The sequence below is a fragment of the Peromyscus leucopus genome, chromosome 9, assembly GCF_004664715.2.
Source record: "Peromyscus leucopus breed LL Stock chromosome 9, UCI_PerLeu_2.1, whole genome shotgun sequence".
Classification (NCBI taxonomy): Eukaryota; Metazoa; Chordata; class Mammalia; order Rodentia; family Cricetidae; genus Peromyscus; species Peromyscus leucopus.
The window spans coordinates 24,135,511-24,156,977 of NC_051070.1; the positions used below are offsets into that span (position 1 = coordinate 24,135,511).

At 40.8% G+C, this 21,467-nt stretch overlaps 1 protein-coding gene across 5 annotated transcripts in view; it reads left to right on the plus strand.

The window, feature by feature from the left end:
• Klf12 (Kruppel like factor 12) overlaps positions 1 to 21,467 on the plus strand; it is a 444,681-nt gene that overhangs the window by 130,536 nt on the left and 292,678 nt on the right. For 2 of the 5 annotated variants that reach the window (XM_028877155.2, XM_028877156.2), the window contains exon 2: positions 8,676 to 8,739. The exons of 2 other annotated variants lie outside the window; for them this stretch is intronic. In XM_028877155.2, coding sequence (XP_028732988.1) covers positions 8,707 to 8,739 — 33 coding nt within the window. In that variant the 5' untranslated portion in view covers positions 8,676 to 8,706. Of the gene's footprint in view, positions 1 to 8,248; positions 8,740 to 21,467 lie in introns of those variants that run through there. One more of the 5 variants, XM_037208353.1, reaches the window with a different exon arrangement.

Genomic DNA, 21,467 nt, shown 5'->3' on the forward strand with positions numbered 1-21,467 from the left:
TTGGCTGTGTTTCCACTCTGATAGCTTCCTATTGAGGACAAGATTCTGAGCTACATAGGACAGAGGTGATGAAGTTTATTTTGTACACACTGGAATGATGTGTTCGGCCACTAAGACACGAGTCACCCAAGAGAAATTCACTACGAACACCAAACCTTCCCGATGCTGTATACTGAGTCAAATGGTCCTGGAAAACATTATTCAGTTTCTTCATCCATCTACCACATTATTTCCTAAAATCAGCTTTGTTTAGTCTGCCTTGGGTTCAGAGGTGTGAAGAGGTTAAATGTACACACATTTTAAAAATACTGCATCTCATAATTTCTGAGTATTGCTAAATAAGTTAAGAAAGCCAATTTCATTTAAATGTCAACTGTAATTAAGCATGTGCCATTTGTTTTCCTATTCAGGTCTTTCAATTTGATGGAATGTTTCCCCACAACTTGATAAATATTTGTTAAATTTCTCATGAATTAATTCAAAAGTGGATAAGAGCAACGTGTTTTAGTCAGCCACTCTGATGGGCCCGAAAAATTTTATTCTGTAAGCAAACTGTTTACTATGCATTAGCACGGATTTTATCTTGTTTAGTGTGGGCAGATAAAGCGTGCTAGGCAACAATCAATGGGAAGGCCAACTGTGCCTGCTGCATACTGAGCAAGGGGGCTTACATCACTTTGGTATGGCGTAGATGTTCGGTGTACAGAAGTTTGAACTGCTCACCCCCTTCGGTTCCCAGCTATGTTCAAACACCACCCACTAAAGTGAATTAGTATACAGACCTTATATTATGTTTCTTAAGAATTAAACATTCAGCCGGGCAGTGGTGGCGCACGCCTTTAATCCCAGCACTCGGGAGGCAGAGCCAGGCGGATCTCTGTGAGTTCGAGGCCAGCCTGGGCTACCGAGTGAGCTCCAGGAAAGGCACAAAGCTACGCAGAGAAACCCTGTCTCGAAAAACCAAAAAAAAAAAAAAAAAAAAAAAGAACTAAACATTCTATAATTGGTATGAATTATGTGCTTATACCTATTTTAATTGGCTTTCAGGATGTTGTTTGCTTTTCTGTGATAGCAAAATCTCACAACCATATTTTAATTGTGCACGTGTCAGAGGGTAACATAGAGACTGTGTTGTGGCTGGGAGCCCTATTCTTTCCCTACCTCCACTAGCCTCCTAAAGACTCCACAGGGCTTAATACCTTTCTCGTTATACCTAAGTCACATCGTGGCAGAGAGGATTGAGAGAGGGATGCCAGTATGGTCCCCCTTCAGTGCAGGCTCGTGTGTGACCGACGTTTTGTTCACTTTGGGGATGGGGGCAACATTTAGTAACACATGTGGTAGTACTCATGTTCTTATAGGCCAGGACAAATGCCACATGCTTTCATTTTGTCACAACCTAAATCACATGAATTAGACACACAAGGGCCAAGTGTAATCATCCTGCCGGTCCTTGGCAATACAAATCAGCGTTTTGACTGTGCAGTCCACCGATCAAATGGCAATTAGCCTGGAATATAAGCATGGCATAAATTACTTTCCAGGCCGTTATATTGAACACAATATATGTAAAAAGAAGTGCTTAATTCATTTGCTATGGTTACTTTCTTTTAGGGGTTGGTTTGTTCTCTGGGCTCATGGAACAATGAAGAGCAGTAGAATGGAACTTGAGAATAAAGGAAAAAGCATTTCTGTGTCCCTGCACACTGGCTCTACCCCTGCCCTTTGAAAGTGAGCTTTCGCAAGTCACCCTTGTTTATAACAACTGCTCAAGCTGACTTATTTCTCATTGGCAACCCTCTTCTTAAAACATGTTTGTCTTTCTGTATTATTGTCATCATTAAAGAAAATATGTGTCTTCTTATGTAAAAACATAACTATAGGAAAAAACAGGAAATAGCAAAAGGGTGTTTACAAACAGAGAATTCTAATTATCTATCTATCTGTCATCTATCTATCTATCATCTATCTATCTATCTATCTATCTATCTATATGTATGTATATACACACACACACACACACACACACATATATATATATATATATATATATATTTACAATTCCAAGGATTATTACTGAATATGGTTATCTATGACCTTTGAGTTCCATTTCTCTGAATGCTAGTAGTTATCGAATCTCTGAGTTGTCTTTGTGATTGACTTACAAACACTTCAAAAAGTGTAGTGAGGTGCTTTATTCCTCAGTATCCCAGGCGTTGTCTAAAGGACATGCATAGTCACAGTTGAAAGCTGCATCCAGGAACTTTGTATAAGGTGCCTCGGTGCTCTAGTTCTCAGGAAAGTTCAAGTGGAGGCAGAACTTCATGGACTTGACCAGGAATATTGGCAATAAAGTGCACTGGCATTTATAGAATTTGTAATATGGACCACTCAGTCTTGAGTACATATTAAAGACATTCTCTTTTTTAGTTTATGGTAAAACAAAACCAAAATCAAGTGTGTGTTCTGGGGATCACGGGGTGAGGAAAAGGGGGCATATAAATGATAAACACTTGTCCTACTCTCCAAAAGTGTTTAAAGATGATGGTTTCTGTTTTGCTTTCTTACCTGAACCTTTCCCATGATGCCACACAGCTCTTCTCACATTGAACATGCCATTCATTCCTGCAAAAGTCTGAAATTCTGTATCTAATAGAGTTATTGCAATTTCTTTATTGTAATTGGATTGTGCAATGGGCAGGAGAGGGGTTGGAACTTTGTGCATGGAGTTTTTCTTTGTTGTGTATGTGTGTGTGTGTGCGCACGCGTGCGTGCGTGCGTGCGTGCGTGCGTGTGTGTGTGTGTGTGTGTGTGTGTGTGAAGGAAAGGATAGAATATTATAAAGTAGGCGAATAATTATAAAGTATGTCCCAGTGACTTTTATTTTGCTTTAGAATGTTGACATTTGTACTCAGCAGGAAGATAAAGTCCTTTTCTTTCCTATGGTGAAGACATCTCTCTTCACATGGAAACGATTTGCTGATCACCTGTGACTTGTGCTTAAAAATACCTAAACACTAATTTCTTCACTCCAGAGAATGGCATGTGTCCCATGGAAATCTACTTGTCTTTTTTTTTTTTTTTTTTCTGTAGTAAGTACTACTATGCTCTGATATACAGGAGTTCAGAGGAGATACAGTAGGTGTCACCTGTCACTTAGCAACAAGGATTCTATTTTGTATCCAGTATTCCTTTAAGTCAAAATAGCTCTAAAACATACCACTTAGATTTGCATTTCTCTCCAGAAACATTTAGATTAAGCTTCTAATATTTTTAGTTTCCAGGATTCTCATTGTGACAGATGAAACAGAAATAAGTTTAAATAATAAAAACTCCGCTTACATGGTGGAAACTTTAATACTTGAAGTACAGACTGGGACCTATTATACAGTATATCGGATTTACATGCACAAAAGCTGCCTGTCAAGCTCCCTCATCAGCTGTTCAACTTATGGTAACCGAATGGAATATGTATATAAACCTTTATTACTTGATTTCTTTTCATCAGGACTCTAAAATGCAAGACCACAAGTAATGAAGCAGTCATTTATAAACTGCAGTCTCGAAAACTGAATTCCAAATTGGGTTGCTGTAGCAGTACCAAATTCAATTTACTTGAAACAGAACAACTAAATTGCCTTTGAGCAGAGAGTGGAATACCCGGACTCGTAAGATGTCCATAAACACATCCAAAATGTGTTTCTCTGTCTCCGTCTGAACAGACATAAAAGGACTTTCAGGAGACATAACAACAAGTGGACATTTGGTCCTGCAGTGCTTAAATGTGTTAAACTGTAACTTTTAAAGATTGAGAATCTAATAGAGGATTGAGATGTGATGTAGCGGGAACAGCCTGGAAGTATAGAGAAACATCATGTCTGGACCCTTGAGGGTATTCCAAACTGACATTTGTGGAAGATATCCTCTTTTGTTATAGCCAAGATTCTGTCTGTAGTCCCTGGTGTAGTGTTTGAATTCTACAGGATGGTAGGTGATCACATGTAGAAATGCTAAGACAGAGAGAAAAAAAGAAAGGAAGGAAAATAGATGTTCTCCGAGGCTTCTCTGGTGCTTATACTCACTAAAGAGAAGCAGATGCAACTGTCCTTTTTTCTGCTTCTTCTTCTGTCCCCAACACACATTTCATTCATGGTTCCCAGCAGCACCATTTTGGTTGAAAACAAATGTATTATTCTTTCCACATTCTTTCCACTTTCTCGTGTTTGTATTTCTGAGAACATACTTTACTGTCCTTTGTCTAATGACAATAAAGAAAACTCGTTGAAACCAGAGAAATATCACAACAGTATGTGATAAGATTTTCAAAAAATAACTCTATAAAGATTTAGTAGTACTACTTCAAAGTATGCACACACACACACACACACACACACACACACACACACACACACACACACACGAGGAGTATGCACCCATGTGTACAGGTTCCCCAAGGAGGCCAGAGGCATTAGGTCCCTCTGGAGCCAGTGATACGGATGGCTGTGAGCTCTCCAGCTTGTGTGTTGGGAATTGAACTCGGATCTTCTGTAAAGAACAGCAAGCTCTTTTCATCACTGAGCCATCTATCTCTTTAGCCCACAGATTTTTAAAAAGTTATTTTCTCTTTCTTTTATAAAATTTATTTTTACTTTTAAAATGAAGCCAGAAAGAAGCGTGGTAGTGACACATTAGACACATGGATATTGAACATTGGACACATGCACTCATCCAACACAACTTTGTCCAGTAGAGAATCACTTGAAACAGTGCTGGTTTAAATTGAAGAATTCTAAATGACTACTATTGTCCTTCCTTTTCAGCTTGGTGATATTACTGTTCCCAGTGATCTACTGAAAAAGCAAAGAAAATATTCTTGGGAGAACTTACATGATCCCCAATAAACAGTATACATGCCATGTTCTGTGGTCTTTCTACTGAACAGTATAGTCAATACCACATCGTGGGAACATTCTCAGAAGTTTCTGTGAGCTGCCACAGAGCTCCACCTGTTATAACATACCTCATATTAGTCTGCTAAGGGTGCCTAGCAATAAATGTACATAATTATATTACTGCCAGAGAAACACAAATCAAAAGTCTATGTCCTTGATACTAATACCAGTGAATGGTACATTGTAAATTGTCATTAGACAACTGTCTGGCACAAGATTTGTATTTTAAAAAGTTTGATGTAGAACACCTTCACCAAAGGGGATATGGATGGTAGACATATCCAACTAGGGATATTCTATCCCTAGCTCAACTTTTTTGATGTGGCCACTGGTACTCAAAATGTCTCTGCTTTGGGAAGATTTACTGGATAATTTCAGAAGTCTATGTGGCAGAGATAAGTAAATTTGATTCAGAAATTGATGAGAGATTAATGTTACTGGAAATGTGCCATTTTTGTATTCCATATTGTGCTTTGGGTTTTAAAGGGATTTGAGAAACAACATAAAGGTCCCTTAGCATGAATAAAACCTGAGCCTCGTCTGTTCTGCCACGTGGCTTCCATTGAACGGAATCTCTTTCATTTTTCCTGTTAAATATTTCAGCCAGTGATTAAAGAGTGCCAATTCTTATGTGTATGGCACTTAAGATTTTATAGATTCCTATGTAAACATGTCTTCAGTTAGGGTAGGCATGGGAGGCAGAGCAAAAATTATTATCATCATCCCTGCCTCTATGGAAAAGAAAATTGGACCTCCAAGATACTGGATGAGTTTTTGAAGGGCATGCTGCCAGTGGATGATGGTGCTGAGATTAGAGAGCCATCTACATAGCAGTATACGAGTCTTCATTTCTCACATTCGCTAGTGCCTTTTAAAGTATGGCGTGGAGGCGCACAGGCAGAGCTGAATCTTGAACAGTGTCTCAGGAGTTTGAACTGGGGAAAAGTAAAATTCAGATTGTATTGCCCGCAGCTTTAAAATACATAAAAGTTTACATTTAAATTGTAGTGTAGAGGTAAGAGTAAACCACAAATAATTTCACACTGCAACTTGGGACAAACATGTCAGATTCCCAGTGGCCCTAGAATTATCTAAATTGTTTAGTTGGACATAAAATATATGTTCAATCAGTTTCATCATGGTCCAGTGGATCTTTTTGTTTGTTTGTTTGGGTTTTTGAGACAGGGTTTCTCTGTGTAACCTTGGCTGTCTTGGAACTAGCTCAGTAGACCAGGCTGACCTCAAACTCACAGAGAACTACGTGCTAGGATTGAAGGTGTGCGCCACCATCCAGGTCAAATGGATCTTAAAGTAGTTCTTGTGCTCAAGTAAAACATTGGGATTCTGCATTGAATTACCAAATTCTGTAGGAATGTATGGTATTCTCCTATGCATAGTTAACACAGTTTACTGTTTAAGTCTACAGACTGATATCTAGGTTATGTAATTAGTACCTAAATTACTTGAGTACAGATCCACACAATAAACACAGAAGGAAAGTTTCTTTATGTGATTCTTCATTTGGTTTCATGTGTTAGCTTCCTTCCTTCCTTCCCTCATATTATAAGCCTTCATTGATCCTCTAACATTCTCCAGGTCCTCTGTTTGTCACACTGGGAATCAATGGTGGCAATATGGTAGCTCTTCTTCTTGTCCCCACAAGAATACAGATTGGCAGGGATGAGATCAGTGGTGCGGAATGAGGATAAGGTGGTGGTTGAGGTCTGCTGGACAGTTCCCCTTCCTGGGAACTGTTAGGGTCTCCTCATGTCTGTCTTGGGGTAGTGGGGGCATCTTTTTACCTATCACACAAAAGTAATATTCACGCTAACAGAGGTCTTGGTTCACAGAAGACTTTCATGTAAGGATGTTTTAACATTATTAGTGATTAAAAAAAATAGCAATTAGCCAGAATTAGGGTGCAAATTGTAAAAATGATGGATGCACTTCTCCAATGAAGTGTTAACTATTTAAGATGATATGCTAATATGATTTAAATCACTGGGAAAATGGTATATAGCTGCGTTAAGGTAGTCAGAGTTTTGCTTCTAGATCTCTTACTATAGGCTAGAATTCAAGGATGCCTCAGTACGCATTATAAAAACTGTTTACAAATCACCTGTGTGATCCCCTCCTGTACTTTCAGTCAGTCATACGTCATTTGTAGTAGTTAATAGGTCACTTGTAACAGCTAATACCATGTCAGTGTTCCGTGGGAGGGGGAAATGGCAGGAAAAACCATCTGTACACACCCAGTGCTGGTACACGTGTTTTTCTGGAATATTTTTGATCAATAGTTGATTGTGTCCATGGGTGTAGAGCTGGCAGTGCATAGGTATGAATGCATATTAAAATGTGAAAAAGATACAGAGCCATGTCTTGAAATGTTCAAGATTGTGATTGGTGGTGAAGAATATTGCTCGTTCTCCTAAGAAGCTTTCGGAACTGATGCACTTTTCCAAGCACTACAAGGGACAAGATGTGCTTGATGACATCACATCCTAATTGATGACTTTTGGTGTATTTTATACAATAATATAGTATGTTTTTCGGCAATGAAAAGTAGCATTTTATTTTGAATTGCATGAAAATGTTTCTAGTCTTTCACTAATATTGAAAATTGGCATTACTTTTTAAAGTAGCATTTCCGATAATATAGTAAGTTGCAGTTCACGTTAGGGGTCTCTCTTGAGACACAAGAGATGGAGTGGGGAGATGAAAGCCAGATGCTGTCACATCCCAAGACACACAACACGCAGGTTGCATAGCGCTTCACTGAGGGCTTTAGCACTGAGTGGGTTCTCATTCTGTCTAGAAGAACAGAAACACACACAGAAGCCAGACCATTGCCGCAGCTCGGAGGCATTGGCATAGACTGGGTGCTGTTAACCGCAAGGCATGTCCCCTCTTGGGTGTAATTCCCAACCCCAGAAAAGGAAAGACAACTGTGCCTAATAAGCTGGCTCCACTGAATGCCAAAGAAAATTTGTCTCATGAAATAGAAATAATGAAGCAGGTTATGTAATTGTGAGTGAATAAATAGAAAGAGGTCTAAGACAGAGCCAAATGGGGTAGGTGGCCTGTGGAGTTCAGCATTTCCAGTCCAGGAATGTTTACTGTATTTGGTGAAATCCTGGTGTCCTGGATGTTTAAGATGTTTTACCAACCACATAAACTTTTTTAATATAATTTGTAAATTATAATTTACAAAAAAAGGAAAATTTTTGTTTATATAATTTGAAAAGTGATGTGCTTCAACTTAATATTTTTAAAAGTGATTTGGTTATTGGCTAAGCTGTGTATCCTCAAATTTAGCCTTATTAATCATTCTGTACATTTGTGTCACTTATAAAGGGAAAGTGATCATTTGCTCAGTAAATACCATTTCTTGAAAATATTTACGTTCCTCTGAATAATGAACTTGAGGCTTTGACTTGAGTATCTGTGAATTCTTCACATACAGTGAGTTCACACCTAACTAGGTATTTGACATTTTCTCCTCAGCTCGCCCCCTTCTCTCTGCTGCTTCCCTTTTTAATTCCCTTCTCATCTACTTCTGGGACTTTATTACCTCCTGCCTAGGGTATCATCTGATTCTCACAATTGATGCCGCCTCCTTGGTTGTTGTCTCATTCCTCCAAGTGGATTTCCCCCTTTCCCAATCAAGAATATTACCGTATAGAATTTACTCTCACCGTAGCTTTTGGTATGTTCTCCTTGCAGGATCAATGTGACTCTAGAAACAAATGGATGAATGAATATCCATATGAAGAGGAAAACCATCAAGGTTGGTGGCTCCATGGGACTGGACTGGAAGCATTACTATTCTGTTGAGTGATGCTCCGGGCAGTCATTAGAGCATTTCTTTGCCTGAATGAGAGAGAGGCCACTCAGCACACACAGCCACCATATGTAAAGTGTATCCATTCTGTCCTTTTAAACAGAAAGATATTTATAAAGAGGCAACGCTTTTTACTCTGTGTGCAAGTGTGCTATCAATATTTTCTAGATTTAATATTTTTCTTTTTTGGACAATGCCTCATGTATCCTAGGCTGGCTTCACACTCACTGTGCACTGAGCGTAACCCTGAACTTGGGATCTCTCGTCTCTCCGGTGCTGAGGTTTCAGGAGTGTGCTGTTCACTTGGTGCTAGGGTTTGAATGCAAAGCTTCATGTGTGGTAAGCCAGCCGCATACCAACTAAACTAATCTCTAGCCATCTTAAGAATCAAAAATTAGATGAACATCAAAAATAAAAAAACATTGATAATGGCAGATCTCAGAGATGAGAGAGAGAGGCCGAGACAGAGACAGAGACAGAGTTTACTGAATGTGCAGAAGTCCCCATAAGCATACTGTAAACACAGTGCATGGCCATGGTCAAACACTGTTGTCTTTCTCCTTGGAGTATATTTGAGTTCCCTAATACAGATCTAGCCTAATTGGAAGAAAGCCAAAAATCTGTGAGTTTCAGTGGTAGTCCAGTGTGTGCATTATTTTGTTTGTGGTAGTTATATGAGCTTTTCTGTTATAAAAACTCAGGGCAATAAGAAGAAAATTAGAGTATATTAAATAATCTTCATCTCATAGTGTGTTAAAAAATCAGCAGAGCCAGCACAGAGGGTTGTGCCTTTAGCTTGTTGTGTGGCTGTCCATCACCCATGATTCCTTGCTCTTCTGCCAGTGTGCTTCCTCTTTTCACAGGCTTTGGTGCCGTGGGGTGTCTTTCTCTGGCAGCCCTTTCTCACAGCTTCTTAGAAACGATTTTCCATATTAGATATTCCTCCCTCACTGCTAGCTCTTCCCTTCTGTTTGTGTCTGCGAAGTTTTCACAGAAGGGGTAAGGACTCAGAGACGCTAGCCAGGAAATTGACGGGGAGAACTCACAACATTCTTCTCCAGATCCTCATTATTGCTGGTGCGGGCACATCTGTGGGCGCATCTGCGTGCTGTGGGGGTGGTGGTAAGAGTACCCATGGCCTTCTTGTGTGGAGGGCAGTGACATGCTAGCCAACTGGCTTTCTGTGAAAGAGGAAGAGGCAGGGCCTCGGTTTATCTTTTGCTTCCCCCCCCACCAATTTTCATAGTGTAACTACTTCTGCTGTGGTGGACTTTAGTAGTTTACCAGCTGGGTAATTTAGAATTTAACAGTTGCATTTTTTATGAGCTGGTGATGAGCTGAGTCTAGCACATCATTAATAATTCCATTTCTAGGCTAAAGTTAAAAATTATTACTTGAGACTACTGGGATAAAAATAGTAAATTTCCATTGTGTTACATATATATACATATATATGTATATATATATATATATATATATATGCATGTATGTATGTATTTGGTATTTGAATGGATCAGAGTCAGCTTTGTAAATTCATAATTTTGGCAATGTCGTTGTTCTGGATCTGATTTTATGATGACAACTGAAGATGGTGACAGAGCCAATTGTCCTGTCAGTACTTGGCCTGAGGGTGAAATGAAAATAAGCCTGACTGTAATGTGCTGTATGCGATTCTTTCCAAGTGACCACACCTCGTTGCTCGTTATTCACGAGTTCCAAAGTCTTTCTCAGGGGAAGGAGCAGTTGGATTATGGCTTTTCTTGTTGCTTTCCTTTTTTGTGTACGTGGTGGGGAGGGGTCTGGGCATGAAGCTCTGTTGGCAGAGTGTTTACTTACTCCGCACAAGGCCCTGAGTTTGATCCGGTACTCCGTAAACTGGGGGTGATGACCCCTGTAATGCACCAGTCAGGATGGGGAGGCAGGAAGAACGTGAGCTTGAAGTCATCCTCAGCTGCATTTTTCTGTGTGTTTTTAATAATGACTTCCAACCATAGTTTCAATCATAGTTCCCTGTGGATAGAGAACACACTGACACTTATTTTTAGTCCCGTGTGAAAGCTGTGGCTACTTTAACAACATTTGATTCAGGGAGAAAGTTGCAGAGTTGGGAACTTTATGGTGTTTTCTTTTTTATATTTTAAATATATTGACGAGGTCAATATTAAGAGCAGCTTTTTAAAACTATCACTTGAAGCAACATTTCCGCTATCTGCATAATTGAAAAGGGATTTGAATACGGCTCCTCTAGTACTTTTGTACAGTCCTAGCTTTCCAGTGGTGATAATGTCCTGCCAAGAGCCACAGATATCATGCTGTGCCTCTTGTCCTCAGTTCTAAAATGCAAATGGCCTGCCTGGGATTTGTACAGTGTCTGTTGTGTCCAGGAATCACAATTTCAGGATTGGTTTTCATCTGCCTTCTCATTAAAAAATATACATTCCTATTAAATTCTTTTCCATATTCAACTTCATTGCACTTGAGTTGTTCCCTCTACCATGGGTCATTAGAAAACATCAAATAGATTTTCCAAAGATACCAGCCAGCCATTGTGTCATGCTCACAAATTGTTATCAGATCGGTGTTAACACATGAATGTGCTTCCATACTTGATTGCACAGTGAGCTTGGTAACTTCTGTGGATGTGGCTCCTGGCCTCTTGCATATTCCAGGATGTCAGGTTTGCTGGGTGCTTCTCAGCAGCTAGCTTAGAGCAGATGTTTAAAATACAGACTTGTGTATACGTTATTTCAGCTTATCGGAGTCCAGGATAAAAGGTCTGCATGTGATCAACCGCTGTGCACACTGTCCAGCATCAACAGTGTGTGATGTGGATTTATTGCATGTGGGTATCAAGAGGACAGTAGCTAGTCTTTCTCCTTTCAGTACATACCAACCAGTCTGTTTCACAGCAATAAAAATGTGCAGTGTGGCTAATAGCCTCTTCATCATGTCCCCAGGCTTGATCTTCAAGCAGAACAGGGATGATGGTGGAGTCCAAAGTTTCTTTCATCTTGAACTTGGTAGTTCTAGATGCTTAGAAAGCCGAGAGGGATGAGAATGAACCAGGGCCCTGAGCCTGGCCTGTGCTGAACATCTTCAGGATAGCTACCTGGTCTGTGAATCAGAAAAAGGCAAACCGTGGCTCTACCATCCTTTCATATGATCTTGGATTTCTCCTTTGTGAATTTAAAATTTCTCTTCTGTAAAATAGAACTAGTACCAGTTGATCTGTGGATTTTTTTTTTTTTCAAAATCTATTTTACTGTGTGGGGATATTCTGCGCAGTTAATAGAGCATGTACCAGTTCTGGGTTTAATTCCTGTACCTTATAAAACTGACCTGGTGGCATCTGCCCATTCTCTCAGCACTGTGGAAGTGGAGTTAAAAGAATCAGAAATTCAGGGCAACACAGCAAGTTTGAGACCAGCCTGGAACACGTATGACCCTATTAAAAATAAAAAGAAAGAAAAACAAAAACAAAAGAAGCCATTCCTGACAAAGACATGAGCCTATGGAGCTCTGACTGGTATTGGCTGATGTTACCTTTTGTATGGTGAGTCAGAGGCTCGTGACAGTGTGTGGTTTCACTTCTCAGCACCAAACATTCTCAAGGCTGAAAACACCCTCATCAGTCCTGTGGCCCGCAAGCAGTGCACGGTGTGGAGGCTGAAATACAGAGCAAGCTTGCCTCCCCACTTCTGTCTTTTTAGTTATTTACTTTAAATTCCTGACCAGGATGTCCAAGAACTATTCCTATCCTAGGTATTCAATAACTTCATAGATTATTTCTTAGCTGTGTGGCTTTGCCTCGCTTTTCTTTGGTCTTGCCTGTGACCTCTCGAAGTAGAGTCAAGAGATAGTTTTAGTTAAAGTAGACCCTCTCTCACACCTCTTTCCTTGGCCACGTGAGAATGCCTAGCATTTCTCCCTGATTTTACACTGTGCTTTATTTCTTACCCTCCTTTATTCCCATTATGTGCTTGCCCAGTGAGCACCTTTTTCTCCGTTTTCAGTCAAGTACTGATCTTAGTGTGTTTTACTCCCCAAGTGGCTTTTCATCTCTGTAGCAGTTCATGGCTTTGTCAGCTTGTTTTCTTATCTTTGAATTATCTTCTCTTTTGTATGAAGGCAAATGTACTCCTTCCTGAGTCTACACATCAACCAATTCCTTGAACTCTTTAAGAAAGACCCTTTTGTCTTGTGTGCATGGCAGTGTGTGTGTGAAGACAGTTATTTGTCTAAGTTTTTCAACGTTAGCTTGGACAGTTCCCCTTCTATATTTATTCTTCACTGATCTTTTGTTTCTGTCTCTCTTGGTTTTGATATTTACTGCTTTTATAGACAGTTCCCCTGTGCCTACCTCCTGATTATCACACATCTGTACAAAAGACAATATTTGTTAAAGGACAGAGTGAGAAGGGCCAGTGATGTTTGGGGCTGGAACTGAATCATTCAAATCTTTGATTTCAGTTTGTTATCGTAAGTATAATCTAGGTGAAGATGTCATTTCCAAAGTCTCTCTTGATAGCAATGCCCTTGAGAAAAGGACTTCCAATGAAGCTCCCAAGACATCCTCTTGGTGGATTGGCAGGGCCCTCTGAAATGTCCGTTTGTGTTCACCACTTTCCCACTGATTTCTCTGTTTCCTGAGATACCGATGTGTGTTCTAATGGGAGAATCAGTGAGTAGCCCTTTCATAGCTCTGATTTGTACTTTTAGGAATTTGTGTTTTTCTCAGGGTCTGAGGCAGTGTGTATCAGCACCCAAGGGCATTTCAGATTTCATACAATTTGACAGCTATAACTTGACAGTTTGTATCTTTTTGTGCTTTCAGTAAAAGGGGGATTTTTCTTTATTTTGTGTGCGCACATTCAGATATTTTGTGGGAGAGTGTGTATGCGTGTGTATGTGTATACATGTAGAAGCCAAGCAGGTATTGGTGGCAGATGTCTTCTTTTATTTTGCTCCACTTTATTGATTTATATTTTTTGGGACAGGGTCTTATCAACCCTGGAGCTCTCTAATTAGGCTACCTGTGCTGAATAGCCAGCCCTAGGGATCCACCTGTCTCTGCCCTCAAAGTGCTGTAATTACAGACTCTCATTGTACACCCTTGCTCTACTCACTGTGTAGACCAGGCTGGCCTTGAACTCATAGAGATCCACCTACCTATGTCTCCTGAATCCTGTGATAAAAGACGTGTGTGACTACATCCTCATTTCTAACCTTGTCTCTTTCTCTCAGTTAGTTGCTGGTACTCTGAGGTGAGGCTAATGATTTGAAGAGTGCCTATTGTTAAAATTGTCTTGAAAGTTAAATGAAGAAAAAGGTTGGGAATCCCAACCATTGGGAAGCTAAATCCAGTAGATCATTGAAAGCAGGAGTTTAGGACCAGCCTGGGGAACCCAGTGAGACCTCCACTGTTAAAAAAATAATGAAACAAATTCAACCAACAGCAATGGAAATAAGAAAGCCATGCATACTTCCTGGTAGTTACTAATCCTTAAGCAAATAGTCATCTTAAATACAGTGCTCATGTGTGAAATTCTCAAAAACTTTTAAATTAGAAAATCATTACTCTAAATTGTGTTTATTTATTGAATTAATTATTTATTCATAGTCAATTTGGCTTTAGAAAAAATTGCTTTTTATGCCTGTATATGCATTTTGTCTTCTGAGTTACTAATGTACATCCTGGGATAGGGTGAGCTGGTTGTCCTGCTTTTATGGTGGCTTTTAGGATTTGGCAAGAAAGAGGTGGTATGGTCTGTTGAAAAGGAACACATATGTTTGTGCTTCTCTTGGAGATGGTACAATGATAGCATACATGCTATCCATTTTTCCCCCATAATAAGGACAACGGTTTCATTGAGTTGGTTATTTGCCAGTTGCGCACATATACATAATGTCCATATAATGTATTCTGATGGCTCTCTCTCATTTTCCTCCCATCTCCGTCAGTTCCCCTTCATTGCCACAGTCCCTTTCCCACATTCATGGCTTTGGGTTTCATTTTCCTGACCCATTTTGTTGAACCAGGGCTACCTTTGTGACCACGGCATTAGGACTATACAGTGGACCCTGGTGGGACCAGGTATGTACACATTTAATAGCAACAATTTCTTCTCTCTCTGAATCTATCCTTTGGTAGAACTAGTTCAGCAGTGAGGGTTGGAGCCCTTTGAGCTCTCTTTCATCCATGCCTGATTGTCGATGGGCCCATCTTGTGCAACCCAGTGAATGCACCCTTGGTGTCTGTCTTAGTCAGTGTTCTATTACTGTGAAGAGATGCCATGACCACAGCAACTTTTATAAAGGAAGGCATTTAATTGGGGCTGGCTTGTAGCTCAGAGATTCGGTCCATTATCCTCATGGTAGACGTCATGGTGGCACACAGGCAGACATGGTGCTGGAGAAGGAGCTAAGAGTTTTACATCTGGATTGTCAGGCAGCAGGAAGAGAGAGACTCTGGGTCTGACTTGAGCATCTGAAACCTCAAAGTCCACCCCCAGTAACACATTTCCTCCAACAAGGCCACACCTACTCCAACAAGGCCACACCTCCTCCAACAAGGCTATACCTCCTAATGGTGCCACTCCCTACGAGCATAAGGGGGGCATGTCCGTTCAGACCACCGCAGGGTCTGTGAGTTCATGATTGCAGCGGCTGTGTCTGGTGCAGGAGGTAACATTTTGAAGCCCTAATCCTCATCGTACTGCTCTTATACTTTTTCAGCACATTCTTCTACAATGGTCCCTGGGCTTTAGAGGAGTGGTATGAACCCCCTGTTTAGAGCTAAGCACTCACTCATCCCTTCTTCTTAGCACCCTGTGTGGGCATGAGTCTGCATTAACCACCTCTCCCTGGAAAGTGGTTTTTATAATTAAGGCTGAGTAGTGCTTGTGTCTGGGAAGCATCTTGACACTGTGTCACTTGAATTGCAGAGCTATCTGTTAGAATCAAGGACACATGTCTTGTTTAGAGATGGCATGAAATATGCCATGCCAGCCAGCATCTTTTAAAGACCTTTTTCTCCCTTTCTTCTCCCTCGGCCTCACTCATATATAATGTTTGTTTCCTTGCACCTGATAATAGAGATTCATAAGCTCCTCTTTCTGCCATCATGTGTAGAGTTCATGACCTATACATAGTCCTGGAGTATATGAAGAGCAATTATAAAAATTATATGGACTTTTTTTAAACATCTAAGCATTTCAAGTAAATAGTTTTTGTTTAATGAGAACATCGTAGTGGTAAAGCAAAGTGTTATTAGAGATGTATATTGAAGCTTAATGTCCTTCTGATGTGGGTTTTTTTCGGGGGGGGGGAAGGTGGGCATTGAAATGGGGACTTTGTGTCTCTTAGACAGATCTTGGACTTAAGTGATCATTGCCTGGCTTGTGTGTCTAATTTATTTGATGTGGTCCACATCTGCACTTTATTATTGTTCTGTTTTTATTACTATGTTTTAGATAGAATCTCACTGTATGTCCCAGGCGGGCTTCGAACTTGGGATCTTTCTCCCTCCGGCTCCTGAGCCCTAGGATGATGATGATGATTGAAATAGCTTTCTTTGCACAGCTGATGTCAGTGGAGAATCTTATTATTCTCTTAAAGAGCAGCTTGTTAACAGAAACCTGCTTAACAAGTAACGGAAGCATTGGGTACTGTCCTTCATCATCTGTGTTAATTCAGTGTTTCAGGGTACTTTCCAGCCTAGAGGAAATCAGGCTTACACATATGCCACCCTATGAGCCAGTGAAGTACTCGTCTTCACCATGCTGCCTCACCTACATGTGCAGTCAAATCCACGCCGAAGCAAATTTGATCTGAGAGTTGTTTTCTGTGGCATTGTGTCACCCTGTGCTGAGTTACAAAGAGCGCAGATTTATTATCTTAGGATTATGGCACTCCGAGGCCCCAGATGGTCTCATGGGGCTCTGCTGGGACACTAGCTAGGTTCCTTTCTGGAAACCCCATACCTGAATTCATTTCTTGTTCAGCGTCTGAGACAGCCCGCATTCCTTGGGCCCCATTCTCCGTTTTCTCAGCCAGCTGTCCTGGGCCCAGGCTCACACGTGGCATCCCCCTGGCTTTGTTCTTCTATGTCACCTCCACAGAAATGACCACTGGGGTGGCTCTGAACGCCCGGAAGTGATACACAGTCACCTTCACAATCAGAATGTTAGTAGCCTGTTTCTGCTGGCATAGCCCCGCCCCTCTGCCATGTTCCCCAACACAGGGAGAACTTTCAACTATCCAGAGCTTGACATCTTAGAGACCGTTGTCCTTCCAGCATCAGGCTATGAAGTCCATCCCTTATTGAGACTGAAGATTCAAAGCACTTTAATTTTTGAAACAAGATCTTATTTTATAACAGGATGGACCAGTACTGTATCTAGCTTACAGCTCTCTCTCTCTCTCTCTCTCTCTCTCTCTCTCTCTGAAATTTTGGGAGAAAATTCACTTACTGTTTGAACTAATATTCACAGATTTATAGTGGTTCATGTCAATTTAAATAGATTTGGAGAGCCAGGCGGTGGTGATGCATGTCTTTAATCTGAGCACTCTGGAGGCAGAGCCAGGCAGATCTGCAGAGTGAGATCCAGGAAAGGCACCAAAACTACACAGAGAAACACTGTCTCAAAAAAAAAAAGTATATATATATATATATATATATATATATATATATATATATATATATGGGAAAATCCCCATTAACTGATGGGAAAATTCATTTAAAACGTTTTGACTCACCTAAATGAAGTAATTGGTGCTGTTCACATTTCATACTATAAAAATATACCTAATTTTGTATTTTCATGAAATTTAAAGGAATATGTAGTAGAATAATAAAAGATCTTAATGTCCAAATTGTCTTCCAGAGTCTTCTGTAGCCATAGCTCTGGTTCCTGTTTCTTTCCTCTCATGGCAGACGAGCTTTGTGTAGAATTCATCAGACCTTTTAGCCTGGCAATGTTCTTTTTTTCTTTCTGTGTGTTGTGGCATATAGGATAGGCTCAAATTCTAGTTTCATGAATGACTACTGCTACAAGTTGCTTGGCGATACAACAGTTATACATACTGAGACAACCTATACATCACCCAGGAGCTGTGAGTGAAGTTCCATTAACCCTTGGCTCAGCAACTGTCCACAGGAGATAACAGGTATTTGGGGGCTAGAGCCTTTTCCAGATTATCGAGAGTCTTCAAATTGCAAAGATGTTTCCACTAAGGGACATATAAAGAAATCAATCCAAAAGTAGGGGGAGGTTCTATGTAGCATTTAAAATCTATCCCCCACAGAGCAGACAGCTCTGTCTATGGGAGAAAAGTCTGTGCAAGGGACTTTGAGTCACATTCAGACCTTTATTTTGCAAAATTAACTTATTTAAAAGACATTATGGCAGAAAATTAAAAAGGATGAATGATCAAAAAATACTTCTAGAAAGATAACAGTGTTAGTTAGGATCCTAATAAATAAAAAGGTAATAGTTACAAGGGTAGAGTCTAGAGTTTGGGGCTCAAACCTTGTCGACAGCATTTCCATCACATTGTATACACTGGTAACCGCTGGTGGCTACTCTGAGTTGTATTGCTGCGAACCAGTCTCTTGGTCCACTGGCCATTGTGCACTCAGGTTGAAGAGTCCCAGGGACTGCTGGGAGTCCTTTCTTACTTACCCATTTGGAATCCAGATACCTTGTAAGAACCCATCATTCCGTCCTCTGGTTCTGCGAGTCACCACTATCTTAGCATCTGAAGACCACTACTCCTTTTGTTCTTGAGGTTACTGCTTGGGCAGGCCAGGGCGGAGGTGACTTTTCAAAAGTGGCTGCTGAGGTGGCGCAAAGGCTAACAGTAGGAAGTGTGTATGACAATCCATGGATGCAGTGACAGTAGATGTTGGTTATCTGCAGTGGCCTCATCTGGGTCTGTGGGCTGCTACATCCTTTCATGGGGCCTGAGTCTCCATGTGCTTTGAAAGTAGCCAGAAGGTAGAGAACATTGAATCGAAGCCATGTCACCTTTAAGAGTCAGGCTACTTTGTTTGTTCCCTGCTCTATTATTTAAGCAGTCATATAGAGACAACCTTTAATTTTCAGAGGGAGGAAAGGTGGTCTTGGGAACTTGGTGATGTTTGGAATAGTACCTGTAACTGGGAATATTATTGAGAAGATTTCTAGAAAATACTGTCATCCCTTTCCTCTTTAAACTGGGGAGACCCTTAAGATCATTTTCTATGGAACCAGTTCTGGTGCCAAATACTTGTTATTTGGGGATTTATAAGAGAGACTCAAACATGGGAATAAGTAGAATTTGGGATTTTGTGTAAGATTTATCTTTATATTATAATGGCAGCTACTTAAATATGAATGGCTGTCACGTGTATATGTTTGGGGCCAACTAAAGTCTGCAGCATAGGCAGCTAGGAAGGAGGGATGAGCACATAACATGGAGATGAAGGTGTAGTTGTTTTTTTTTAACTCTGCTCTTTTGAAGGGCTCACCAGTTGACTCCCAAATAAATACACAGAGATGTAGTCATACTTATGAATGCCCAGCCTTAGCTCGGCTTATTTCTAGATAGTTTTTCTTAATTATTCCACCTATCTTTTGCCTGTGCATTTTTATCTTTACCTATACTATATATCTTTCTTTGTTTCTTATTCTGTGGCTTGCTGTATAGCTGGGTGTCTGGCCCCTCGCGTCCTCCTCTCCTTCTTTTGTTCTCTGATCATCTCTTCCCAGATTCCTCCTCCTATTTATTCTCTCTGCCTGCCAGCCCTGCCTATCCTTTCTCCTGCCTTGATATCGACCAGTTCTTTATGAGACCATCAGGTGTTTTAGACAGCACAGTAACAGCTTTTAAGAGTTAAACAAATGTAGCATAAACAAAAGTAACATAATATAATATTATGGTATTAAAATAATATTCTCCTACACGGACTGCTCTCTGTTTGGCATCGTATAACTTTGGTGGTAACTGGGTACTGCCAGATAAGCAAGTGCCCTTCAGTTAGTGAAACCCATCTTGGCCTAAGGGACCAGATAATGAAAGATGACTGATGAAAGAGACTCCATGGGGCTGTAGGTAGGCACTGTGGACTGATCCTTACCTGCCTCAGCTTGGGGAGCAACTTTTTAATGACAGCCTGTGTGAGCTGTACCCAAGGCCTTGGCTTGACCTTCCCAAAAGAAACAAGCAAGGCTGCTGCTTCAGTTCTGCCTGCTGGATCTCAGCAGAAAGGCTCTTCAAACCCAGGAACTATGGAACTGTGTAGGGAAAGGACTCTGGAGAGTGTGGCTAGAACTTAGCTGTGTTGAAATGGTTGGTGTTTGCTTGCATACCCTATGCTATTTCCTCATTCCTTTCTTTCTCTCGGGTGGTGAGTGTTCTCTCTCTCTACCCTCTTTCCTACCTGAAGATTGCAGGTCTTAGACTCATTTTATACTTGCTGTTTTTCACTGATCTTTGCATTCCCACCTGAAGATTTGCAGCCCTCGGCCCTTGATCCACCTTGCAGCAGAGAGTACTCCATTGCCACCTAAATGAGCATCCTTTCATCACAGTGACCCTGCTTTGGAACACTATCTTCCTAGGCAGGGTTCATGTTTCTGATTCATCACAAGAACAAACATCTTAGAGGTGTCTTTTTCTTTTTAGCTATTTGGCGCTTGACTCAGACATTGCCATCTGTAGTCACAGAGACTACTGTAACTTGGACCTTGGGTCTTACTCCTATATCGTATGATGCTGTAGGCTATTCAGATGCAGTGTGGGTGCAGGGAGTTGTGTGTGAGAGCATATGACAACATGCTGCAAAATGAGAAGAGGCAGATTGAGTTTGTACACAACGTAAATATACTGGCAATCTCAACATTGTGTGTTTATCCGGCTGATAAAGTTTAGGGTCAGATTATGAGCAGCAATGATATTAGAAGTTTATTGTCAAGAGTAGGATTGACGCAAGGTGGTCAGGGACTAGCTGGGATGATGCACTTGCTGGAGGCATCTAACACAAAGGCCTGTGGCATTCTGACTGGAAGTCCCTGTACAAAGTGGCACCAGTGCTGGAGGAAGGGCCAAATGGGCAGATTAGAGGGTCACACCAGCGACACTTTTGAAGCTGAAGTGTGCCTGACTTAAGAATGATGACCTGCAGTAGCTCTCTACAGGAGGGCTTGGGTGACCAAGAGCTTCTTACCTCATCTGACAACTATATTTTGGTGAGGTTTCCTGGGAGTTTGGCTTGCACTGTAGGCTAGGACTAGTATACTGTGTGAATGTCTGTTGTACAGATAGAAAGATACAGGAAGCATTTGGTGAAGACTAGGGCAGTATACAGGGACAGTGCACTCTTGCTCTGGATTCAGCAGGCATGCAGGAAAGGCTGTAGGAGACAAATTGACTAGGCAGGCACAGTGGTGTACCTGCAACCCTAGTACTAGGAGGTGCATGTAATAGGATCAAGAGTTGAAGGCCATCTTTGGCTTCCTAATGAGTTTGAGACAGGTCTGGGTTACACAGAGACCCTACAAACCTTTTCTCAACACCTATTTCCCTTGCAGAAAAGAAAAGAATGAAGCAATAACAACATGGAATTCCACCACTTTCCCTAGAAAGAATTTGACTCTAACCTGTCACTTGGGTAAATTAAGAATATCAGACTA